Source organism: Conger conger, chromosome 3 (genome assembly GCF_963514075.1).
Source record: "Conger conger chromosome 3, fConCon1.1, whole genome shotgun sequence".
NCBI lineage: Eukaryota > Metazoa > Chordata > Actinopteri > Anguilliformes > Congridae > Conger > Conger conger.
In genome coordinates, this window is record NC_083762.1 from 67957484 (window position 1) to 67984309 (window position 26826).

The 26826-nt window shown below is 42.3% G+C and overlaps 2 protein-coding genes across 2 annotated transcripts in view; both read left to right on the forward strand.

The window, feature by feature from the left end:
* Positions 1-19943, forward strand: part of LOC133124797 (ectodysplasin-A-like) — a 41306-nt gene extending 21363 nt beyond the window's left edge. Inside the window, exons 2-8 of the mRNA XM_061236285.1 lie at positions 6436-6541; positions 17158-17190; positions 17440-17625; positions 17855-17889; positions 18394-18445; positions 19173-19303; positions 19613-19943. Of these exons, the coding sequence (XP_061092269.1) occupies positions 6436-6541; positions 17158-17190; positions 17440-17625; positions 17855-17889; positions 18394-18445; positions 19173-19303; positions 19613-19873 (804 nt within the window). The 3' untranslated portion in view covers positions 19874-19943. The remainder of the gene's footprint in view (positions 1-6435; positions 6542-17157; positions 17191-17439; positions 17626-17854; positions 17890-18393; positions 18446-19172; positions 19304-19612) is intronic.
* A 3007-nt stretch (positions 19944-22950) lies between these two features.
* On the forward strand, positions 22951-26015 carry LOC133124616 (tumor necrosis factor ligand superfamily member 13B-like). The gene is made up of 6 exons (XM_061235971.1): positions 22951-23229; positions 23363-23474; positions 23776-23829; positions 24261-24373; positions 24538-24688; positions 24899-26015. The coding sequence occupies exons 1-6, from the start codon at positions 22969-22971 to the stop codon at positions 25012-25014; spliced, it is 807 nt and encodes a 268-aa protein (XP_061091955.1). The 5' UTR covers positions 22951-22968; the 3' UTR covers positions 25015-26015.
* The last annotated feature ends 811 nt before the right edge of the window (positions 26016-26826 follow it).

Genomic DNA, 26826 nt, shown 5'->3' on the forward strand with positions numbered 1-26826 from the left:
TGAATAATAAAAAAATAGATTCGCAGGTGTGTCCCTCTACAGACTCGTCTGGCTGCAATAGTTTCCTTAGGCCCTTCCCACACCTGGGGATGGATCGTGCCGGCCAGGAAACCTTCCTCCCGCTGGATGTAATAACAGCGGGTCTCAGCGGTGCAACTTAACCCGCCCTGGAAGCCCTGGCCCAGAGTCATGTTGCACAGTCTAGACAGGCCGTCTGACTGGGCCTTTCAGCGGCTGGCTTATTGGGTGTTTGTTTGGCAGGTCAGCTTCTCCACCGTTCCTCCCAGTAGTTAGGAGCTTTAGAATACACGCTGACAAGAATGGGCCTTTCAGCCCCTCCTGACTGCTGGCACACTGACATGGTGCCGACCATCGCAGCCTCCGGAGAATTGTGGCAATTGGTAACCGATATTACGTTTGTAAAATAATATAATGACAAGAACAGGTTGTTCAGTCCATCGAGGCATGTCATTTAGGGATATCCAGCAACGTGCTACCCTGGGCTTGAACACTAAGTACCTCTGTCTCCACTGTGTAAAGTGGCAATCCATTCCATGCACTGACAATTGTGTTACGACAAAAATATATCCAAATGTTATCAGTATGGAATTTACCTTCAGTCAGCACCTCTGCCCCCTGCTGATTGAAGTGGACTAGACCAATCCTTCGTAGTTCATTTTGCAATTTATTTTTACTCATTTCCCCCACAGGATATAGGCCTATGATGCTAAGGTTATGCTGACCTCATGCAACTTCACTTTCAGAATTCATTAAACAATAACGTATTCTGTCCAACAAAATTTTTATAAATAAGAGTGAATTGTCCCTTTAAATTGAATTGCTTTTGTATACAGTGTATCCAGGTATAAATAGATTGCATGCGAGGAATGTAAGCAGTAGGTCACTCTCGATAAGAGTCTCTGCTGAATGCCTAAGATGTCTTTGTGACCGCACATTTGAAATATGTTGTGACACTCATGCTGGAATCAGCCTGGGATCGCAGGTGTCCAATATAAGGACGGGAGATGAGTTTGGCCCTCCAGCGAGCGTATTATGTCACACAGGGTGTCAAATGATACCATAAATATTACAGATTTTGGTTCCTTTCTGAACTTGTCTGTGAATCGCAATGGTGTCTTGAGGAATTGTGCCGTTGCTTCACAGCTGTTAGAAATTTCTAGCTTTGTTTTATGGCACATCTGCAGGTTTCTGTCAGGATTACACATACATTGTCTGTGCAGATGTTTGGGAAAGCTTTTGACAATGGCTGCCAGGATGACAAAAGCACTTTTCCCCAGGAGGATTTCAGATCGGCGTTGCTGGGTGCAGTTACCTGTGTGGGAGAGGGATTAGGGATTATTTTAACAGAAGCCTGCAGAGGACTGTGGGGGTTGTGATCTTTAGGAAAACAAACATTAGCATTGTAAGCGCCCGGTTTCTTTGAGCTGTGAAGATTTACATGACAGTTCAGTTTCCTGTCTGTCGAGAAGTTTGGTAATTCAGTGTATGAGTGAAATAAGCCTTTGTATTCTTAATAGTAATATCCCGCTTTAATCAGTAAACATGATTTTTCAATCCTCTTCTTCCTGTTGTTCTTCCACTTCCTGTTCTTCGCAAATATCTGAGTCATCAGTCATCACATATTCAATCCACATTTGTCTTTAATTTGACTAACAAGTAACTGCAAGTGCTACATTCACAAACTCATTTTGGTGAGTTAGATTTTGTGATTTTGTGTATTGAATTTGCCAGTCTGTGTTTGCGAAGAATGAAAAATACATATTTGCATTTAACTCTTGGCCAAATTTAAGGACTGATGTTTATTCAACCATGGCCTTTATTTTAATGGTCCCATATTTTTGAAAATGACGTTTCCCTTGCTATGTGGATTATAAAGGAGTTGTGAAAGTATCAAAACACACATTCTCAAAACAATGTGTATTTAAATTAGCCATTTGGAATTCCGTGAAGTAGTGACATCACAACGATGCATTTGTTTGCTTCTGCACGGCCCACCTTTAGCCAGAACAAATCAGAGCGCTTGGTACAGGCGGCATTCAGTTAGTTGGAGCTAGCCAGCCAATCAGAACAGAGGTTTGTCAATGTCAATGAGCCTTTAAGACACAGTCACTAACAGCCTGTTCTTGGCAAAGCTAGAGATTGTTGGTACTTAAAACCACACAAATGCCACCTTATGGATATCAGGACCTAAAATAAAACCCTGGAAAATACAGCATATGGGACCTTTAAGGAGTCAATGTGTGCAGCCATCTCCTTCCTGAGAAAATAGGTGCTGGGATGGCTTATGTGTAGGCTAAATTGCACAGATTTAACGCTCTGACGATGACCATGCCGATGTGGTTCTCAGTTTTATTGGTTGTCATACGCATGCATGTTCATTTTTTTATTGCGATTTTAAAAAATATGTAAAATAAAGCAATGCATGCTTATTCTCAGCCAGACCAGCTCATAACCATCTGTCACATGCAATCAAAGACCGGGTTTATTTCATGCTCTGTAAGGAAATTGACCTGGTTTTGACCGTGGTATGAACGGTAACTGCACTTTCTGCGTGCATTCAGACATATTCGATGTCTGCCCTTCCGCAGTCTGCGAACACTTGTTTCTTATTAAAGCACTTTATGCTAATTCTGTGAACTGTCTGCGTTCAGGTTTAGAAGGCCTGTTATTTCACAAGCCTTCCACTTTCGTTCACGGGGCTCACATGAAAGTGTTCAGTTTACGGTTCAGCCGTTGGACTGTGGTTACAGACCATCACTCCTCTGAAACCTGGGCGTGAGGTGCTCTCCCTCCCAGAACACCAAAGCCTTCCCCAACACCAGCCGCTTTCCGCACACTGCGGCCTTATGTAAATGCGTGTAATAAATGTGTTTTAATTTAAACTCACCCTGCAGTAATTGGATAGCTTCTCACGGGGCATATGTTCCAGTCAACCAAATTCATAATATGCTCGACATGAAAGGTAATATCTTTGAGATCTTTAAGAGAAGGAATCACTTTATTCATTTAATCCTGTCTACTTGTTCGACAAGTTTTTTTTTTTTTTTTTTTTTCTCTCCCTCGCTCTCCCTCGCTCTCCCTTGCTGTAGCTGCAGGCTGGAATAGGCTGTAATATTGAGTTTCAGATATGTGCGTATAACTGTTTAGTTTTGATGGGAGTTTAGATAACATCAGCTGATTGGCAGGTTCCTCATATTTATGCATCGGGGGTTATGTAGTGCATAGCCAGGGCCAGCCAAGTGTTTTCCAAAGGGGTTGATTGTGGACTCAGATACTGTATTCTGGTGCTGGATAGCATATTACTGTGTCTTCATCTTTGTCCTGATGACCTCTTCTAACATTAAAGGCATTAGCTGTTAATGCCTTCAATGTTAGAAGATCCTATCTATGTCCAGTACTTTAATGCCTTATAGGGGTGTACCTAAGCCCAAATACTCAAGGGCCCAACAGCTGCATGGATCTTATCGTGGCTACACCGGGGTTTGAACCACCGACCAACTGGGTCTCATTCATGTACCTTAGCCACTATACTCCAGGCTGCCCCATGGTGTAAACATTGTGCGCTCTTACCCAAGTTGTCGGAATATGAGAGTAGCAGAAAAACTGACCCTTAAATGGAATATGAAGCAACAGTATTGTGCACAATAATATGTGTTTTATTGCATCTCCGTTGATGTGTGTCTGGCCTACACTTTGACAGCTTCTGTACACAAATCCTGTTGACAAATCCACAAGAATTCCCTAAATTTTCTGTCGCCCACTCATTATTTCAGCGTAAGAACTTTCAGTATGTGGCAATTCCCAAGAAACATGGTAGTTCAACGGTTTTAAAAAACAGCAGTGTTCACTGCACAATTCATGGCCGAAGTGCACGTACGGGGTGCACCCTTTCATTTGGCTGATGTGGATATTGGTGGAAATCTTATTATATGCTGTATGTAACCCACCCATAACCCGACAGCGGGTCCGGATGTTCAGCTTGGGAACCACTGAGCTGAAACCGAGACCAACCAAGACCAGTAACTGTAGGAGCCGTGCTATACTGGGCCTTTGTCTCTGCTGACAGTCGCAGCGAAGCTCTCCCAGATGGTAGGAACCACAAATATTCTCACAGCCTTAGTCGCAAGAAACTGACGAACAATGTGCACTGAGTGAAGGGGAACATTTCCACAAAATTGAAAAATTGCTGTCGAGTCCTTGAAGTGCCTACGAAAAAATAAACAAAGCTCGAGGGATGGTGGCTAACCACAGTTTATTAGGACAAATCCATAGCTAATTTTATCACAATGAATCCACTTTAATTATTTGTTTTTGAATGTGGTGATGGGGGTGGGTAGGGGAGGGGAGGGGGTTGTTTGCCTGTGGCATGCTGTCTTTAGTTCTGTGTTCCACAAACAGTTTACAGTGCTTGCTTTTATCAGTCAAGGTTGGAAGGTTTTTTTTTTTTTTTTCTTTGATTCAAGAAATGGGGGGATGGAGATACAGACTGAGTGAGTCTATACTAGAGAAAGAGAAAATGAGTGCAGTGAGTAAATGGTTGAGAGAATTAAGCTGCATGAGTGATCGAGAGAAGTGAAGTTGGTGTTTGTGGGAAAGGAGATGAGAGAGATGGAGCGAGTGAGTTGTATTAAAGGGGAGAGAGGGGAGGGGGAGCCGGGCGTAGCAATTTATATGCTGACGCATTCATACCTGCGGATGGAGCTCACCTGGAAACGGCATTATCAGACTGAGGCTGGCTGTAATATCATCTGGGAGGAATGCAGGGCTGCTGTAAACCAATAGGTTGCCATTACACTGGATTACTTGGCACGGTCGGCTGGGTGGTGCTGCGCATTACTAATGGCTGGCTTTATTTTGTTTATTTAATTTCTTCGCAGTCATCAGGAGTAATCTTATGGCATTAGTGAATGTCAGGATTTATTTTACTGGTGCGGACGCATAGGGGGCGTCGCTACCACGGGCTGTTCTTTGTGTCTGAAAGATTGATGGGCGATGTGATCCTTTGCATTTACAGCATGTTTAAAATAAATACATAATTAAACCCTTACTGTAAGATGGGGTAGTAGGCCACTGACTGTAATATCTTACCTGCTGCACTGTATTTCAAGGTTGGGCCAGGCAATTTTCACAGATTTTTGGTGAAAAATGTAGTCTGTCATTGCTACATTAGTGACTGCAGACAAGTCACGAAATATCGCTGAATACATTTACCATAGCAGTGAAAGGCATATTATCATGGCACTTAAAGGCATAGCTAACACTGCTCCCTGTTGATATGTATTGTCTTATACAGTGTGACCCTGAGACTTCAAAGGATATAGTGGGTCATTTTAAAGAAGGGTTCCTGTTAAAGTATAGCCTACATTTGACAGTCTGATCCATGCTGCTATCTGTGAAGTAGAAGTAATGTCCTATCAGAAACAAAACTGTCACATTGTTGAAATGTGAAATAAGGAATATAAGTTATTTGTGGGAGTTGTGTGAGAACATAACTGATCTTAAGCAAATGATGCAGTGGTGATGTGGCAATGTCTGAACAGTTGACCAAACTTTCGACTTTAAAATCTCAGAGTGGGCCAGCTAGAATTCTGAAGCAGGAATGTGGGTGCACGTGCCTGTGTGTGCACGCGTGTTGGGGCGGGTGTGTCCATTTTGTTGCCACCAAAAAAGTGGAGCAGCACTGTGTACACAGTGTGTTTGCGCGGAGAGAGGTCAGGGCTACACCAGGCTACCTGAGAGCCTGCCTCTCCCCACATCCCTCCAATCAATGCATTCTCAAGGCACAGCATTCGAAACTAGGCCGAGACCGCCACTCCGTAATTTATATTCCTCTTATTTTAGCCGCAAGTAAACACCCCGGTTTTTTTTTGTACCAACGGGTGAAATTCAAAGCCCGGAAGCACCCAGTTGAGCATCTCTTAACGGGAAAAAGTAGACAGAATTGACTCGGGTTACGGGAACTGAGTTTGACCGCAATGAGTCGAACAAAAGAGGAGCTCGTCCTTTTACGTGTCTGTTGGCTCGTAGTCCTTGTGATACCTTTCTGGCCAGCTTATTGTGTACAAATTGTCTTTGTTTAATCGGCATTCAGGAGTATAGGCGGTTGTTCTTACACAAAAGGTCACTGGGTTCTCCGTAACAGGTGTTGCTTTTGTGGTGTGGCTAAACGCTGGAAACTTTCACCATGGGACGTGAGCCACCTGCTTGTGTTTTGTATTTGCGTGGCCTGTAATTAGGTGTTTTAAAAAGTCTCATTTGTTGTATCATGTCTAACACATTTTTGTATGTTGTACCCCTGCCCATTGTGTTTTAAGGGAGTGTAGAGACCCATTGTAGTTAGTACGGAATACAAGGGCAATGTTATTTTCAAAGCGGATATAATTAACTCTCCTCTGTTACTGTCCCCTTTAATAGGACAGCATCTTCCCAATAAGGCCCGAAGATAACGCCTTCCCCACTGAGGAAGACTGGAAGGTCATTCACCGGCCAAAGAGGAGTCCAAGCAAACGAACAGAATCAGGTGAGTCTTTTGTTTTGTGCTTTTCTAAAACACCCCTGTCCTCCGGCCACGTTAGGGTAGTTTTTAAACGGTGAAACCGTGTACCGTGGTCAAGTTTGGGGACTTTTTAGTGGTTTAAAAAAATTGGATACCGCCCAACCATACATTACAAAGCACCTAGCTTTTGCACTTGTGTTTTACAGTCCTCTTAACCGCAAACTTTGACAACACACTTGGACACTCACACACTCTGTACCAAGACATTATGCACTGTGGTTAACATAAATGTTAATATTTAATTGAACTTTGCACACTTCATACTTCAAGTGTATTAGCATTTCATATAAAATGCAAGGGGCACTATGTTATCTTTTTTATTAGAACCTTTTTTCAAATCTTTTTTGATTCCTTTTCAAATGGATATTCACGTATAGCTGAGTGTGTGTGAATTTGGTGGGCCCTCACTGCTATTTTAAAGTCTTGTACAAAAAAAAAAGTAGAGTAGATAATGGGTGATGCTGCACAACGGCTGCAGTATGTCTTTTATTTGTTTATTTATTTTTTGTTGGTGTATTTTTCAGCTAGTGCAGTCAGTTGAGGGCGGCCTGTAGTGTAGTGGTTAAGGTAAAGGACCGGGACACCCAAGGTCGGTGGTTCTAATCCCGGTGTAGTCACAATAAGCCGTTGGGCCCTTGAGCAAGGCCCTTAACCCTGCATTGCTCCAGGGGAGGATTGTCTCCTGCTTAGTCTAATCAACTGTATGTCGCTCTGGATAAGAGCGTCTGCCAAATGCCAGTAATGTAATGTAATGTAAAGTTGAGTGTGAAATGCGTGAACTGTCAAAACTGAGGTGTTCCTAAAAAGTTGTCCACATTCCAGTTCTTTCTATTAAAAACTGCTTTTGCTGGATTAGTTGCTTATGCATTTACTTCAGTACTGAAAATCTATCGCAAATATCAGGTATGAATTGAAGTTCTAGTGTGTACTTTAAAAAAGGTAACACTTCCCGTTTTTAGCATCAGCCACTTCCTGTTTTAGCTCTAACCACTTTATGGTTTATCCTTCCATAACTTTCCCATGATCTCTACCTCCTGGAGGGTCATGACTTTTTTTGTGAGGTGGGTCATCGAGTCATTTCTGTGCTGGTAAGCTTACACGGGCTCACCTGTGTTTCACCTGTGAGCTGTGAATCTATTGTAACTGTGGGTGAGATGTTACAGGGTCAGGAAAGAGTGATGACGATGTCTATAATTCACTAATTCCTGTTGGCTGTGTCTTTGGTGACATTATGTCAGAGGTTGGATCTTTCTTGATAACTGACTGAGATGGTTTGTGATAAATGTTTCCAATTGTGTTGTCGTGCTCTGTAATTGGACAGTCCTGCAAATAGATGGGATTCAGTGGAAAGTTTAAGTCTGACGTGACTTTTCAGGTATGTTGGGGGAAGCAGATACTCCCTTTTTTCTTTCTGTGTGTGGCACTGATGAGCAAAGCTGGTTGAGAGGATGCTTGAGATGAGCCATGTATTTGGTTATGTTTATTAAAATGCTGATTTCAGTGGTGAGTTTGTACATATTCAGAAATGTACACAGATGTCTATGTAAATATAAACTTACACGTGTGACTGGCAGCAATGCGCGCGCACACACACACACACACACACACACACACACACACAGGCACACACTCCCATGCGGCTACTTCAAATGAAAGATAAATCTTCAATCATAAACATGAAAGCATACCAAACATACTTGCGTATAATGCGTAAATACAAAAAAAGAAATCTTTGCCAGAAAACCTTCTGAAGCATAGTCGGACAAGACCAAATCAAGTTAATTGCTTTTTTTCCCGTCATTACCCATCCCATGCTTTTAGTTTGAAAGGAAACAACAAACTTTTTCTTTTGATGTGGTATTCCAAAACCTGAGACCTCACATGCACACACACACACACACGGACATGCACACACACACACACGGACATGCACACACACACACACGCACGCACACACACGCACACACTAGCCCACACGCAATATTACACCTATTATGTTTAGACGTGTATTTATGCTGAGGCTAAGGTGACATTTATTTATCACACAGGTGCTTCATGACCCTTGAACTTTTTCACATTTTCTCGAGTTACAACTTCACATTTTAATGGATTGCAATACTACATCTTTTGATTTTGGCCAAAAATCCCAAACACTCACTGTTCTCTGGCTGTGGAGTTCGATTACAGATAAATAGAACTCCACACTGGAGCTGGAAAGCAAAGGGGCTGAAAAGGATTCCAGCTACAAAAACATCTGTTTCTACATGTTACTGACATTCGCCGAGGATGAGTTATGCTTTAATTTAGTCTATATCTGTGATTTATGCGCATGAATTTCATTCATATTGGCAGCGCGTGAAAGTGTCCGTTTTCCACCGCGAGAAAAACAAATTGAGTTTTTTATGGAAAGTGTTACGATTGAGCAGAGATGAACACATCACAATATGGCATTGGCCAATAAATATACATGTTAGAAAAATGACGAATACTATGATAGATGCATTATGCGCAAACCCATGTATCTAAGCCTGTTGCCCAGAGATGAACTGGGGAACATTAAACTCCAGTCTCAAATTTCATCCCAAGCCCACAAAGCTCAACAGTGACTAATGATCACTCATCTTTTTGGATGGGGCTCTGACTCACTGCGGTCAATGGTTATCACAAAGGAGCGCGCTTTTCAGTGGTCTTCCTGGGCCAATTTCACAATCTGGCTGTGGGTTTGGCCGTGTGATCGTCCTCCAGCTTATTTGGCCTGATAAATCAATCTGTGGGGATGAGTGATGAGCGTTCTGGCACAGATACAGTGACCGTGGCTCACCCAGGCTGATATTACCACGGTAATGATGTTGACTCACCAGTAGCACTGTGTAGCATTCAGAGATCCTCCGAAAGGAGCAAAGATGCTATACAGGTACAGTTTGGTTTGCTTATTTTTTGGTGTCAAACTTTGTTTGTTTTTTTCCTCAAAATTTATCTTGTAAATATTCTATTCATCTCAGTGGCATTTTAAATAATTTCACGTTTATTATTATTTCTGTGCATTTTTTCTTGCAGCGTTTTCATGCGTTTTTAAAGAGATATTATGGTTTATTTTTAATACCAGCCTTTTTGTGCCCATCTCACCAGCGCAGTGTCCTTCATCGATGTGTGAGAGCCCACAGCTGCTGCTGCTTCTTGCTTTGTGTTTTTGGCAGATTTCAGGTGCTTACAGGATCATCCATATTCTATGCTGACACTGGCATGGTCAGGATTGGAGTCTGAAATGGTGGTAAACCACTGCATGCCATTCAGTTTACTCTTATCCAGGAGGACTTTCTGTAGCCTGATCATTTGTTCCATCGTAGTTACTTTGGAGCAGTAGGCAGCCACCATGCAGTGCCCATGGAACAATGTGGGGCTAAGGGCCTTTTTCAAAGGACTAACTGGTGTGTAGATCTTATCGTGGTTACACCCTGGCTTGAACCACCTTAGCGTCTATGCCACATGCTGTTTGGCAAGATATTGAATGAAGCAATGTTTCCTTGGCACTGTCTGAGGGGTTTTCTCCCTCTAGGGAGTTGTTTACCTAATTGAATTGAATTGAATTGCTGTGTTTCAGGAGCAGGTGTCTAAAGCATACAGCAGCCTACCTGGGAGACAAATGAGCAGGTCTTGTGTTCCTAGCTCAGCACCTTAACCACTATACTAGTACTGGCGTACACCACATGTGGATTTGCAGTTTGAGCCTCTCTAGTTTATTTTCAAGTGCATATTTGAATTGTCCTATTTTTTTGCTCTTTTGATTCTGGTGAGATTTGAAAGCTTTCAGGGGATATCCGGGAATTTCCAGCACGTTACTAATCCGAACATACAATTACATATATGGAATCATTTTTTTCTGGATGTTGATGAAAACTTAATAAATACATTTAAAATAAATTCTTCTTTTTTTTGTCAGGAGTTCTGTAGAATGAGAATGTTCATGTTAGATGACCGTAGTAAGATGCAGGGAGTTATGACTAGGACTCTGCATGGTAGTGATGGTGTAGATCAGTGTTTCTTAGACACACTCCCAGGACCCAAAATGGCTCATGGGTGTGTATGAGGTGGGTCCCAGAATGAGTCTATAGTCAACTAGGCTATGATGGAATTTGCATTTGAAAGGTTTAAGTGGTGTAGATTAAACATGATGGGCAGATTTCACAGGTACAGATTAACCTTAGTCGAGGACTAAATTGAGGGTTTTGTATCGAGAATATTAGTCTACGCCTAGAAGTAATTTGTGTCTGGGAAACTGGCCCTCTTAAGCGTTATTTATGTATTTATTTTCTTTATTTTGAGGGGGGTTTGCTAATTCTGTCTCTTCGATATCCAGCTGCACATGGTTTTTCCCCTTCTGTGTTTCTTATGGATGCCAAGAAAGAAAAACAAAACCTGCCTCATTTCAAATGGATGCACGCAATCAGGAATGATTATAAAAAGAGGCTTCGGCATCGAAAATGTCATCCTGCCTTGTAGAAAACACACTGGGGCTTGGGTTACACTGCCTGCACTCATCTCTTGCTAAGAAACAAAGACATAAATTGAGAGACGCTCAAGGCAACAGCAACACAAAGGTCCACATTTGGTGTGTTGCATTAAAGCGGGAGAAAACCCAGAACTGTACCCAAGGAGGATGAGCTGAATTGCGAAATAACAAAATGATAAACCGGGTGGAATTTGGCACTTCATTTGGTATGCAGTGACTTACTCTGCAGCAAAGTCAGTATTCACTCATACACAAAGCAGGTCCTGTTTCAGTGTGTCTGCCAGTATCTCTTCTTTATTGTAGCAGCCATTATCTGCTGTCTGAAATGCAGTTTTTAGATTCCCTGATTTTATATTTGATACATTCATATGCAGAATCCTGCAGAATTTCATATTGTAAGATATTTGAAATCTATTTCTGTGCTGAAATAGCAGCAAACCTTGAATGTATTTGGTGCACAGTTTGCAGTGTTGCGCCCTGCTAATATGGCTTGTGACTAGCACGTTTTTAAAGCAAAAAAAGAATCTAATTTTTTCTCTGTACCCACACTGACATTTAATGTGAAAAACTCAAGAGGGGAAAACTGACTAGGGCTCTCGAGTTTCTCTGCCCAGGATGTGAAACGTCTCTTCACCGCCTGTCGGTTCCCTGCGTATGCTGACCTGAGCCGGTGAGTAGAGGCTCATGGGAGAATCCGCACGGCTCCTTCACATTGGCTGCCTGCCCTGAAGACGGAGGCCCGGGGCGATGACTTTGTGACGCTTAATCCTTTTTCATCTTTAAGCCATCTCCATTTTTAATAGGCCGTGGAGAACTCCTCATTAATTCCTCACCCAACCCCCGCCCCTACTCAACACCTCCGCTGTCCGCATAATGGAATTCGCTGAAGGACGTCTGCACCCTAATCTTTATTGAAAGGTACAAAACGGTTGTAATTTTAACCGTCTTGTCAAACGAGAGAAAGGATTACGAGGTCAGGGTTTTGGAAGCAGGCTACTTTTCTTTTTCTTTTTTTTTTAAACGAGAAGCATGTTGCAACACAGACAGGGCAGGCAGTGCTGTTCAAGTCTTTGGGTTTGGGCCCTCGTAGCTCTCCCATTACTGAGGCCATTTATAATGCCTCCCAGTCTCCCAGCACCACCAGTGACGCAGATGAAGTTATGGGGAGTAGACATGTCCATTTTCTGCCAAATTCATGACTGTTCCTATCAAATCATGGTGTAGTCACTAGTTAGATCTGTGTCCACCAAAATGCCCATTGGCATGCTGGTTAGCTTGAAGTTTGTCATTTTCATTGTTTTTAAGCATAGTATCCCTTATACTTGCCTTTGAAAAGCTGCCTATGCCATTAATAATAGCCAAATGTCCAATTTGTATAAATGCAGGAATGGAACAGTCAACGTTATTTTCTTTCTTTTCAATTCCTCAGTACTGCATGCATCTTTGTAGTTAATGGATACTTACAATAGGCTAGACGGTGTTTTTTTTTATTCACCATTTTTGGCTCTAAATAAGAGCGGGTCCTGTGTTTGAATCGAGTCCAGGATGCAGAGAGAACTGTTCCAGGCCTCCCCACCTGTATCTCGGTGGATGTTTTTTTTATATTTATATAATGTGGCTGTTTTAACCACAGGGCAGCCTTCACTGTACACCTCTGAAAGTCACAGCCAAGGATTCCATCCTTCAGCCCCTCACATGTTGTGGAAATTGATGTTTAAAGGGTGGAAGATGAAAAGGTTCTCACAGTTTTTACATGTTAACGCATTTGGTAAAAGAAGGGAGGGCCGTTTCAGCACTGTCTCTGCTCTCTCTCTCATCATCATCATCCCTGAGTTTATTTGCATTAATTCCCTGTTCTACCTTAGTTGTGCGCGAAGTGTTCTGGTACAATATGGCCACCATGCATCAGCCATGGGGTTCATAAGGCCTCTAACTAAAAGTGAAAAGTCTGTTCAAGTGAAGATGCTGTCCAGTTAACTCTTACTTGTGGTTTTGTCTGTCATTAACAGCAGAGAAACCTGGGCAACCTAAAAAAAAAGGTTGCCTCCTTTAAGGGCCTTCTGCCGTGTGTACGTAACACTCGGAACAGATCCCTGCCAGGAGCCTTTCATCATTCCGCTGGATTCTGGGAAAGGAGAACACTTACAGAAATAAATATTCCTTTCTGGGGACATCAGCACCTGCTGAGAATATTTTCACCAAAGCACTGCTGATTGTAATTGAGCACAGCACCCATAAAGCACAAACAGGCGCTTTTACGCGCTCATTAATTTACAGCGTTAGGCTCTGATTAAAGCGCTGGAATAATGTTTGAGGTACGTTACCTCAGTATGTCCAAAACAGAATTATTCACGTTGATTGTTTTTTCACAAGAATTGCAAAATGATATCTGTTCATTCATTTTCAAAAAATAAATTGTAAATACGGTATGTTAATTAAGCAGATTGGACAAGTGAATGATTATTTGTTCATTTTTCAACCTCTTGTCTTATTGTCAGGGCGCCACAAATTTGGCTGTTTAGAAGCACTTTCATATTTAGAATTTAATGGAGTTAAGAGAAGTTTACATACATTTCCTATTCTTCAGAGCTTTCTCCCACAGTGTTACGGACATAGTCCTGTATAAGATTCCCATAAACTCATCACAGGAGAATTGACCGGATTGTCCTTTCCCTTTCATGTTAGATGCACTTTGCCTTCATCATATGCAACAATTTGCCTTGCATGCTTTTTTAACTGCAGATGTGTTTTTGTAGTACGCATTGTGAAAATGTGTTTTCAATCTTTAAGCTGTCTTTGATGATAATTTGTTCCATTCATTAACCAGTTTTACCACTTCTTTTTTTTTTAAAGGGATAGTTCACTTTCTGGGGTTATTTTTTATTTATTTATTTTTAGTTTGCGTGTATGTTTTTGATTGACCCGGACTGGTTTATGTGGAGTGAAGGGATATTTTAGATAATTGCAGAAGTTTCTGATGACCGGCCAATGGCTTGTGAATGGGCCTTCGGGAGTTTGTGATGTAAAGAAAGAAAAAAAACACTTCAAGTAACTACAAATCACTTTGTACAGTGATGTTATGTTACCAGAGGCTGCTTTTTAAGCCTGTTTCATCAGTCTGGAAATATCAAATCATATTTGTAAGCCGGTCTCGGTGAGCCAACATCCTCTGTCAGTTTGAGAGAGAGTGCAGACTATCGTGCACTCTGCTCTAACACGTGCAGTATGCTGCTTTAATTCGCTCCGCCGTTCGCTCACTGAAGCACGCACAGACATCGCGTGGGAGTAGACCGCTTCATGAGCCGCCTATGCAGGCAGGTACCTGACCGACCACAGGGGGGCTCCACTGAGCAAGGGGGCAGACTCTTCCTTCTGATTGCTGGTTGATGCTGTGGACAGACCAAGGGGTTCGTCGGTGTTAGAGAAAGAGAGAGAGAGACGGAGAAAGAGAGACGCGGAGAGCCAGATCACACGTGGCTTGCCGGTTGTTCGATCAGTGGACAGGAAATTTTCATTTCAAATTCCGAGCGGTAAACGTTGTTCAAACACTAAAGGACCCGAATAGTGCGTTTAATTGCCATCCTGTTACCTGGGTACATAATCCCGCTTTTATGACCAGTTTAAACCGGTTGGCACATGAAGAGTGATCGTCACGGTACACTGTGCCAGCCAGGCGATTACTGCTGCATGCTGGGACAGGGTCGGTCCCAGCCTCTTTCCTATCAGTCCTCAATGCCCTCTACGTTCACCACGTCTTCACAGTAGAGGGTATAACCACTCTTCTGTCATTTTTATTGCTTCAATGCAACCTGTGTGTGATAAGTTGCTGCTATCAGGGCGTGTGTGAAGAGGTGATGTCTGTGTTCATGCATTTGTCATGTTGTGGATTTTGCATCACATTAGAGACATGATAGCTACTCGAATATAAATGTCATGCAGTCCGTTTGTGTGTGCAATGCGTGTGCGTGTGTGCGTGTGTGAGTGTGTGAGTGTGTGAGTGTGTGTGCGCGTGTGCGCGTGTGCGCGTGTGCGCGTGTGCACGCCCGTCTGCGTGTCTCCGTGTCTGTGTCTGTGTGTCTGTGTGCGTGTTTTCTCCTCTGTTGACTGCTGAGCTTGTAGTGATGAGGGCACATGTCTGTCTGGCTAGGCAGTATGGAATATGTGGAATGGAAAGAAAGTAAAGATAATGGAGAATTTGTACTTCCCCAGGAGTGGCCTTGCTCTTTTTATTTTGAGAAATTAGCATGTTCCGCTCTGTAAGAGCCGGTGACAAATGGGTCCGTCGTGCCCATTAATAAAAATCTTTTCCATATAGAATGTTCCTAAGCACGCAAGGTTCGTGTCGAGTCCAAACGGGCCATTTTTCGTCACCCCTCCTGGACCAGAATAGCTAGCAGGTCCCTGCCGAAGGTGACTCATCCGCACGGTCAGCGTTCCACTTCAAAGCCCGCGTTGAGCCAGACGGGGATTGGTCATCTGGAACCAATACCCGCAGACGGATCATACTACCATCCCCTCGTTTTGACATGTCCTGAGAGAGAGGCAGTGCATCGCGTGAGAAGTGGTGCAGACGGAACGGAACAAGGAAAGGAACAGAGAAAACTGCCGTTAATGTAGGGCAGAAATCAAGGCGTTTATTGAACGTACAAACAGCTTGATGAAAAGTCCCTAACATCAATTTGCCAAGACTAGGGGCTTGCCTGTGTGCTCTGAGGTCATTGACCAATCTTCCGACACTGCTCAGAGTGTGGGTGTGTCTCTCTCTGTCTCTCTGTGTGTCTCTCTCTGTGTGTGTTATGAGTATGTTATCCGTATGTTATGTGTGTGTATGTGTGTTTATTTAGTTTTTATATTTATATATATGTTTTGGATGAGTGCTCTTGTTTTGATTTGTGCTTTGTGGTTCACATCCATCTCTGCCTTAACTTAATCAAACGCAGCAGGTGCCCTCGAGACTTGAAGAAGAAAAAAAAAAAAAAAACATTTCCGACGCTTTTCGTAGTTATGTTTTTGACCTGGTGCGGTAAAGGTGCAGTGTGTTCTGAGGGGAGATTTGTTGCCGGTAGCCACAAAGTCAGAGCTGTTTTCACTTTTTCTTTGCCGGTTATCACTGCCTGGCCTCCGGGTGTGGTGCACGGTTGAACCGCTTTTGGGGGCGAATAGGGGCAAGCTGTAATTGGTTTTTAAACAGAGGCCCCTGCACTTTGACCATGTCACACTGTGTCTGACAAGCGGTTACGCTGGTCCACACTAGCCCTTTTTTGGGTTTATATAAAGGTTTTATTTCTTGTCACTGTATTCAGGCCCTGGCAGAAGGCCTGATTGGTAAGGGCTGGGAATTAAAGTGCTTCGAACTACAAACATGTTTTCTTGTTAGTAATTCCTTCTGGGAGGACAGACTTCCAACACAATAAAAGTCTGAAATATATATTTTTTATGCATGCATGTAGCCTATATGTGTGTGCAAGCATATACAGTATGTGTGCAAACGTACATGTAAGCATGTGTACAACAGTGTTTGAGCATATGATCTACGCCTGTTCACTGGGGAGGCTGTGGCCCTGGCTTATGTCATTGGTTGACTGACCTCACCGATCATCGCTAGCTCTCACGCAGTTCTCTGCTGCCACATGTGGAGAGCAGTCACTGGCTCACGGGGGTCAGTTTGAAAACAATGATCGCTGTCCTGCTTGAGTTCACCTCCCGTGAATATTTCAGTCAATTCCTAGCATGTATAATTCCACTTATTGGGTGGTTGTGTTCAGAAATGGTGCCAGGAGTACTGTGTGGGATTCCATGTTGATGTCGGGAATGACGGAAACATCAAGCTGATTTTTCGGTCTCGTGACTTTCCGGAACCTTCCTGCGGCTCAGCCGGTGTGGTGTGTGTGATAATTCAGTGAGCGATGAGTAAGGGAAAGGGGGAGGTTCTGATGGCCAGTGTTGACAGCACTGCGTGTCCCGACTGTGGAAGCCAATTATGAGCTCTTGTTGCTTGTTTTAGCTTGATGTGTTGATTTCTAGCATCTGGTCTTTTCATTATTGCTGCTATTTTTTTTTTCCTTCACAGAGTCCAATGGAAAAAGGAAAGAGAAGAAAAAAGGTATAGCAAACATTGTTTTGTGTTGCTGTAGGTCTGTCACTGTCTCATTTTAATGTGTGTGTGTGTGTGTGTGTGTGTGTGTGTGTGTGTGTGTTTTGTAATAATATAAAATCATACACCATTTATAAATGTGTGTTTAACCATAGGTCTGTACATGCTACCATTCAGCCCTCATGCATGTGAATTACGTATTTATTATGTAAATTTTTACCTTTTGCTAAATGAGTTCTTTCTTCCACTGTTGCCCAGTTAAAAAGGGTCCACCGGGTGCACCTGGTCCCCCAGGTCCTCCTGGGCCCCCAGGGCCACAGGGCCCCCCAGGAATTCCCGGTATTCCTGGCATTCCGGGCAGCAATGCCATGGGCCCCGCGGGCCCGCCCGGTCCCCCGGGGCCTCCAGGGCCACAGGGGCCCCCCGGACCCCAGGGTCCAGCAGGTACGCCTTTGTCTTCCATAGATGGTCTTAAAGTAGGGTATGCGCAAGCTACACTTAGACATACAACTATGCCAGCCCCATGGCCTGTGCCTACCAGGGTACTGTGTAGTGAAGGTAATCTGTGTGTGTTTAGCTTTGTGATGAACAAAACAAAACCAGTCACTGAAATTTCCCTGCATACTGACAAACACTACTACGCAACCACTAACATATTCTCTATGCTCTGCAGGAGGTCTTGATAAAGCCAGACTGAGAGAAATTCAGGTAAGTTACAACCATCTGAAATTCATTTCAATTACTTTCAGTCATATCTGTACAGTTCTGAAACTGAAAAGGTTGTGTTTTTTGTGGTCAGGGGGGAAGTGGTGCAATCAACTACAGAAGGTTGCCGTTTGATATCCCAAACATTGAGACAATGGCTTTGATTCAACACATTTGTCTTGACCTTAACTTTGACTAGCTTGTTGTTAGGAAATAAACACATTTTCCCCCTTTGCGCTGGGGGGAATTCAGCAGTGTGCAAAATTCACCAAACAAACACTTGAATTTTTTGATAGAAAATTGCTTTTTTACTGTAATGGGAATTTCCAGGAAATGTTGAGCTCTGTAAGTGGATACGTCATCTCTGCATATTGAGTACATAAAGGGTGTGTTACCTCAGAACAGTTTTGAGTTGCAGAATCGTTATTGCAGACTGTTACAACAGTAATGTTATTGAATGTAAGGCATCCTTCATGATGTTCTCATTGTCTGCTATTTTTTCTCCAGCCTGCTGTAGCTCATTTGCAGGGCCAGGAAACAACCATTCAAGTCAAGGAAGGTAGGCCTCAAATTATACATGCTGCCATTTCCTGAATGTGTAAACGAAAAAGAAAGCACACTCGTTTTCAAGTGCTCCGGTCAAGAAATAAAAGAGCAGTACGTGATAGTATTGAGTTGATTGAGTATTGAGTCAAGAGCAGACCACATTGCTGTTGGATTGAAGGAGGTCAATGATAAGGACAGTCTGTTTGTTTTGTTTCTTTTACATCAGGGGTGCACAACTCCATTAATGGTCGGCCAGTGTGTTTGCTGGCTTTTGTTCCCACGTGTTATTCTGCCTGAATTAATTTTCTAACGGGCTGCATACACCAATGCTGGTTTGGCTTCTCACACAGACCAAAATAAAACGTCTTCACCAAGGGCACATGCGCTGTCTGCAGCTGTACCTCACAGCATGACCTGAGATCCCAGGGCAGGTTGGCAGCCTGTAGTCTAGTGGCTAAGGTACATGACTGAGATCTAGAAGGTTGGTAGTTCAAGCCCTGGTGTAGCCACAGTAAGATCTGCTCAACCATTGGGCCTTTGAGCAAGGCCCTTAGCCCCGCGTTACTGCAGGAGAGGATTGTCCCCTGCTCAGTCTCATCAACTAAGTCACTTCGGATAAAAGCGTCAGCGAAATAACAAATGATTATCATTATTAGATTGGCTCTAGTTGTGCACCCCTGGTCCCTGGTGTTTGGTGTCGCTGGCGGATGTTGAGTGACTGCTCTCTTTCCCTCGCTGAGATCTTTCAGAAGGTGTTCTGAGGAACTGGAAGATGATCTCTGTGCACCACAAGGTGTTCAAGATGCACTCGCGCTCGGGGGAGCTGGAAGTGCTGGTGGACGGAACCTACTTCATCTATAGTCAGGTAGAAGTGAGTACGGTCTTGGGCCTAACTCCTCCTCCTCCCTGCCGCGTGGTTCAACCGCCCTGACCAGTCCTGGACTGGTAGTAATGCACGTTCTTTCATAACTATTAAAGAAAGGTCACCCTTATTTTGGTAAAGCAAGAAAATGACTTGTTAGTTGTACGTTATCTTGCATGGAAACCCATTGCGTTCCGTAGACTATATCGTTTTGGCTATATTAAAGTTTATATTCAATATTTATTTTATTGTGCGAATGAGATGTGATATTTCTCCCCAACACCCTCCCCCTCTCCTGTCTTATCCTGTGACATCCAGGTTTACTACCTCAACTTCACTGACATCGCCAGCTACGAGGTGATGGTGGACAAGACGCCCTTCCTGCGCTGCACGCGCAGCATCGAGACGGGCCAGCGCAAGTTCAACACCTGCTACACGGCGGGCGTGTGCTCGCTGCGCGCACGCCAGAGGATATCCATCCGCATGGTGTACGAGGACACGTCCATCAGCATGACCAACCACACCACCTTCCTGGGCAGCATCCGCCTGGGGGACTTCCCACCTTCCGGCCACTCCTGAATCCCACCGCTCGTTCCTGCCTGCACCGTCGCCCCCCACCCTCTCTTCCATCCCGGGTCCCACCCACATCGACCCCTTGTTGACCTTTCACCCCGCCCGCATCATTGCTCCTCCTTCTGCTCACTCCTGGCTGTAGTTCATACACTCATCTCATCTCTTACATATACACTAATCAGTTATATATATATATACATAAACAAGCAATGGTAAACTTTGCCATTCTCATGTTGGGGATTCTTTTGCTGAGTGCACAGCCCCTTGGTTTCGACGATGAAGGACGACTTTGCTTTGATGGGCACTGTATGTACCTACCTATATATACACATCTGTACATCAGACTGCGTCCTGCAGCCCCCTCAGATCAGCCGCTCAAATTTCCATTCGTTCCACAGTCTCCACCGCGACAAGGAATGGACGATGTAAACACAGCGCACCTGCAAGCGGAGGGAGACGGAAAGAGTATTCCATAACTGGGACATTGTTCACAAAAGCAAGAATTGTGTGTGTATGTTTTTTGGTTTTTTGGGGTTTTTTTATAAGAAAAGAATGCTATAGCGTTGTCCAGTTGTACAAAATATTACTCCCCTGATCCCTTTGAGTATCCCTTTGAGTACCCCTTTGGGATAGACAAATTGTGAGACTAACAAATCTTGTGGGATAAATACGTTGATGTGATGGCATGTGTATAAGCAGGCTTTGATCTGGCTCCCTTGCACACATGAGCTTTATTTATTGAGATGATTTCAGGTCTGTAGAGGTGCATTTCTTTTGTGAAAAAGCAGGCCTAACATTTGAAAATGTAACTACTTTTTTTTCCAAGAATGGCAGTACTAAACTACAGCAATTGTATAGCGTTTCTTCTTGATAAGATGCAAGTTTATCCCTGTGAGAAGTTTTCTTCTTTGAAGTTCCACTTTAAGAGGAAATGCTTCTACCAGGAAAAATGGGTTAATGACTATATGGTGATGAAAAAATGTCTCAGACAAACAATATTGTAATTTTTTTTTTTTTCTTAGCAAATTATAGTAATATTCAAGGGTATTTATAAGATGACCCCCCCCATATAGCCACAGCTCCATCAGGATTCATGGCTTCGTTTGAAAATGGATGTGTTTTTAGACTGGCTTCACTGGCATGCCTGTGTCTGCTTCATGACATCCCTGTGTACCCTCCTAAAGGAAACCATTTTTTTTTACAAAATAAACAACTGACCAACTGGAAGCCATTGTGAAATATCACAACAAAACGAACACAAATGGTTTAATTCATCACAGGTTTCCTCCAGTGAGTTTTTCTTTTGTGCAAGTTATTTATTTTATTTTTTAATCCGTTAATGGTTCCAATTTTTTCCAAACCCCTGCCAGCTTCAGAAGGTTTAATCACATCGGTAATGTTCATTGAGTTGTCCAGTATTGCTAATTTTGCATTGCTATTTAGCGGGACATTAGTCTTGGAATTTGAGTTGCTAGGGCAGGAGTTTGAAAAGCAAAGGCTGCCTGCCCCATTTTATGGCATCAAGTCTCCGTTCAATGCGCATAAGAAGTGTTTTATTTTTGTGGAAAAAGGCCTGTTTTCCATTGTTATGTTTTAGAAGGGAATAACACTGCACAGCGCTAAGTTTTAAATCTATTGTTAGGAAATAGAACTTTGACCCAGACATTTTCTTGCAAGCAGCTGTTGAAATGAGTACAGTGCTGTGTTTTGTCTGTTCCAGGGTCTCTCTTTAAAATGTATTTACCACTTGTGATCAACAAATGGGCCCCATTAAGGTTAGTGAATGTTGGTGAATCCAGTTGGTATTGGATCCAGTTACGTTTTCATTGACAGAGGTTTTTTTTATCAGGATGGCCCATCCCTGAAGACTTTGTGTTACTTTCATTGGTTGTAGGTAATTTCAGTTAAATGTTTGACATGTCTCGTCACTGAAGAAATGTATTTTTTTGCTGCCTTTCTTGAATGACATGTACTTTATTTTTTGAGAACATGTATTTGAATTGTATCTCACATTTATAACATTATTTACGGTATAGCCAAAAGGTTTGTCACTTTTTCAAGTCACTTGTTTTAACTGCTTCCAAATTGCCAGATAGTATTCAAAGGTATCTCTGTTAGCCTCCTAAATTATTGACCCACTGATTAGATTTAATAAGCTTTGTTTAACCAGAGTTCACATCAGTGTATGTTGCAAAATTGCAATATAAATAAACAGGAATGCAAGATGTTCTCACAGTAGCTATAGTGTTTTTGTTTTTGTTAGTTTTTTTCTCTTCCCCTCTCGGTTTTCTTGTTTTATCCAGCCTATAAGTCATTGTAGGAAGCCTGTCTGCTCATTTGGCTTTTGTGTAAGTCATGGTAGTACATGTCTTTGTTATCCTGCTTTGTGGAATATTCTGTACATTTGTAAACTGTATTGTGTTTGTACATATGTATATATAAATAGAATGTACTTTTTTTGTAAATCGACTTTATTTCTCAATTCATACAATTAAAGTCTTTTTTCGTTCATATCCTTCTGTTTTGGTTTCTTATGGTCTTTTTTGGCATCGTTTAAGGACTAATAACCATGTATGTTTATGGCCACCACTTGATCCCTCAACAGTCTGTCAATAATATGTTTTTATATTGTTTTTAAAATTCTCTTTGAAAATTGCAGCCCATAAAGTTTTACCGAATATAGCCAGGAGATGGCGACTGTGTTCTGTCGTGGTTTTACTGGTTCATAAATAAACAAATTTGAAGATATTTTTATTGTACAAATTGTACATATTCTGTGAATCAAACTGGCATCAATTTGCATGTTCTGCAAAACCGCAAATTCTGGCCTCTGAAAAGTTTTTTTGTTAAATACTTTTGTTAAAAGGTAAACCTGGCAGAAAAACTATATTCTGTACATTATTAATCATTTCTGTGTCATATTTTATTAATAATTTCCTTAATATTGCAAGCTATGTTTTTGGCCATTCTTCGGCAAGTGTGTATCAAGTTGAGTTGTATAGTGTAAGTTAATCTGAAGTTCCTCATTTTCTATCTATTTTTAAAATTGAACAGTGTGCACTGTTATTTCCTGTCAACTCCGTAACAAGAACTGTCCTGTGATGGCGTGTACATGCCTGAAGCCAGTCATGTCTTGGTGGATTTCTGTGAAGACTTCCCTCTCCGGGAGTACGATCCTTACTCATTACAATGTCTCAATGTTTGTGACTTTTGTGGCTTTGACCCTGAGCCTCTTTCTGATTCACGAAGTCAGTGTTCTAAGAAACGATCTCGAAAAACTCAAAGGGGAAATTTTGTCTCACTTGAGCTGGTCAACATCAACAGATCTCTCCAATGGACCGCACGTTCCTGCAACATGGGAGGTATGCCATGCATTTAAAAATTATCTTTTTTAGTTTTTTTATTTCTAAAAGATATAATTTAATGTTATTTTGCGTAGAGTGGATAGTGAGTAGTGTGGACTGGTCATTTCATTTGTTGAATGTTGTCGTTCAGAAATTAAGGGCAACTTCCTCTACTTTGCGTCATTCAAAAACCGAGAGAGGCCGGCAAGATCCACTTAAGATTTCCTTCCTGAGAATGAAGCGAGAACAGGCTGGACCTGAAGGTGAGTGCCACTTTCACTACCGCTTGGTCCAGTCTGAGTCACTCCACGCATGTCATCTAACCCATGACGCTCACTTCTATACAGGGTTGCATTATGAAACCAGTTGTCTGCGTGTAAAATGTTGTGGTCGTAAGTTGAACCACAGTGAGGTTTGAATTAATGGCAGAAGGAAATTGTCATTTTACCCGCCGCACCAAGAAGCTATTGCTTGAAAATCATAACTGTTCTGCCGAGCAGACCATTAAAGGCTTCAGTACGAGTGTTTACTGTGTATCTACCTTTCTCATCTCTCTGTCCACAGCGCAACGCTCACTTCTGCAGCTTATTGCTACATCCAAAGCAAACCTAGTCCGAGGTATGCAGTGGTTCCACCTGCTAAAATTTTCCCCATCCGGTGGGCCTCGGTCTGATGTTTTATTTTCAATGCGGAACCAGGCCTGTGCAGATTCTTCACCCTGAGTAACTTTTCAGACATGGATGCTGCAGGGACTTATTTTTTTGCATGTTTGAATGAGAAGCTATGCTGTGCTGTGTTGGAATAATGGGCAATGAAAATACATTATTGGCCGGTATTGAAGCTGTATTGGCTCATGAAGCAGCTCCCCCAAAGTTGAAGTCAATACTCTCACTCAACCTCTGGTTGGTGCCTGTCTGCTTTTTGTCACATTTCACAATCGATTTAAGTCCTAACACCAAAGAGAGCTGCTATATTCAGCTCCAATATCATTGTCATTGTTATTGAAAATGACCAGGATTCTGACCTTTAAAGTATGGCTTTGTGCGCAGGCAATGTGACGGTGATTCCTTGGACTGTTTCCATTCAGAATGGGGAAGCCATATCATCAAAAGACAATAAAATAATTGTACATCAAGATGGCTATTATATGGTGTTCAGCCAGGTAGAGGAACAAGTTTTGATATTATCACGTTTTACGATTCTATCGCCATTGTGAGAAATTACCTAAATACCAATGTTTCATTGAATCACCTTAAAGGTGAAAGTCCATGTATGCAATAAAGATGACCTTTGATACCATTGCCACTGTATTGAAACCTGCACCAGGTCCTGTTCCAAAACCGTGATATAGTTATGGGTCATGTAATCCAGCGACGCAAGTCCAGCGTGTCTGGATCAGAGCAGAGGTTCACCGACCTGCTGCACTGTGTTCAGGAGATGCCCAAAAACAACTTTGCCAACACCTGCTACACTGCAGGTAAGCCCTTTGACCTCTGACCTCTGACCTCTGACTCTAGAGCTAGTGGCTAGAAAAGGTGTTCCTATCGAACAAAAAGAGACCAAATATGAATTAAATTAAATATGAATACAAGTTCAACCAACACTCTGTGCATATGTGTGTGCATGAGCGTATGCCTGCACACGCACATCTTGTGTTTCTACTGAACCCATGTCTGTCCTTTAAAAGGCATTGTGAAGCTGGAACGCGAAGATGAGCTAGAACTGGTGATTCTGGATCGACCTCAGGCTCAGGTTTCCATGGATGGAGACTCAACCTTCTTTGGAATTGTACACCTCCCCTGAGTACAACTGCGCACCCATCCCTGCCCAGCTTGTTCCTCCCCGCACCATGGCTGATGCCCACAGGCATCAGTGAGAAATGCCCCTCTCCTCTGGATGGCGCTAGTTCCATTCATTACAGCTGTGTGGACTATAGGGCTCTGTGAATCTCTGGCTCATAAGAGAGCGAACCTGAGGAGTACACGTTTCAACTGCAGCACCCTTGGAGAACCGGTCACACTGTGGGAACTTGAGAGCCACAGATGGTAATTCTGAATCATGGAGAAAAGACATACTGTAAAAATTGTTTATCTCTTGTTTTAATACTGGTCTGTAGAAATAAACACGGTGCATCTGTGTACAGTATTACACTATTTACTTGCTTAGCTGTCCGTGGTAACATCACTTTGTCCACAGCTGGATATTTTGCTTGTAAAATAGATGTTAAAATTTGAAGGCGATCCACAAATGTTACCAACATGTAGTTTCATGAAGGAATGTTATTTCTGATTATTGGTGAAAATTATTTTTTCTTTTACAAATATCTGTATGTGATATTTTATGTATGTTTGGAAGTGATTTTAATGGGTTAAAAATACATATTTAATTCTGCTGTATATATTCATCTGATTCTATAAGATTTTGTTGTAAGATTGGTTGCTTTGCCATTACTCCAAAGCAAGAAATATCTGTGATTATATGCTAACCTCAATCATGTTTCTGTGGGTCACATAATTTCTGGAGTAATGGAAACTGCACCGCACTAGTGAGAGTTTACAAGGTGAAGGACAGTGGACTTTCGCCAAATACAAACAGCGCCGTGTGTGTATGAATGCGTGCATAAACAATTATTTTTCTTATCTACTCGTATCATTGTAACATTTGATGCAAATTGTGTTTGAGAAAGGTTTAGAATTTCTTATTTCTGGAACTTCTGGGGGATTTCTCAAAATATTTTTTGGGGGAAAAGACATGATCCCTGAATACCCGCAGTGTAAGTAAGGAGGATTAAAAAGATGCATGTGTTTTGTGTGCCTCTCTGAATTTTGGTTTGTGTCATGTAAACTTTACGTATCTGAACATCCAATCACAAAGCTTCCATCAGCCAGACAGCTGTGGTGGGAGATGAAAACAAATATTTACAAGTGGGGCCATGGGATTGTTTGGGAACTCGTTCTAATTAGAGTTGCGTTAAACTATTTTGACAGCATCTCCTAAACGTTACGAGAAAAAATTTGCCCTTTATAGACTAGCAAAATTCTTACTGTTGAGTCAAGCTCTGAATTCAGAAAAAAAATGGAGACATTAAAATGACAAAAGCAAATGTATTTTGGCGTCATGGCACATACCACAAAGTGCAGCTGATGTGTGGCACAAAATGGCTGCTGTGTATCCCCCAGGTGGCTGCAGCACTCTAGTGGTGGTTAGGGGAGTTTGCCTGCTACTTTTTGAAGCACTTTCTTATTGTGAAAATGGCTATATAAATTCACTGACCATGACAGAGTTAAGACTATTGTAACCAATTTTGTAAGCCATTCATATTTTTGTTATCGATATCCTTCTTTAAAAGCACTTTTCATTTATAATAGATGATAAATGATGGCTATTTCACTCGCCTTTTAAAAAATTTGTGAGGGTGTCTTAGACCACAGACCTTCTGTTTTTTCACAATCCACAATATCTTCCCTCAGAAATTCCAGCCATCTGCTTTTGGAGCATCACAAGACACACCCATCTGAATCATGTCTGTCTTTTCTGGAAATTTGTCAAAACAACCAAGAGGCCTGACATTTGCATGTAACCAAATATATCTCAGAGTGCTGTTGGCTCGATCGG

Bases quoted from the DNA above. Each gene is read 5' to 3' on its own strand.
- LOC133124616 (XM_061235971.1), top strand. From the start codon at position 22,969: ATGGCGTGTACATGCCTGAAGCCAGTCATGTCTTGGTGGATTTCTGTG. The intron at 23,475-23,775 runs GTGAGTGCCACT...CTCTGTCCACAG, and splicing joins AGAACAGGCTGGACCTGAAG to CGCAACGCTCACTTCTGCAG. The intron at 24,374-24,537 runs GTAGAGGAACAA...AACCTGCACCAG, and splicing joins ATTATATGGTGTTCAGCCAG to GTCCTGTTCCAAAACCGTGA.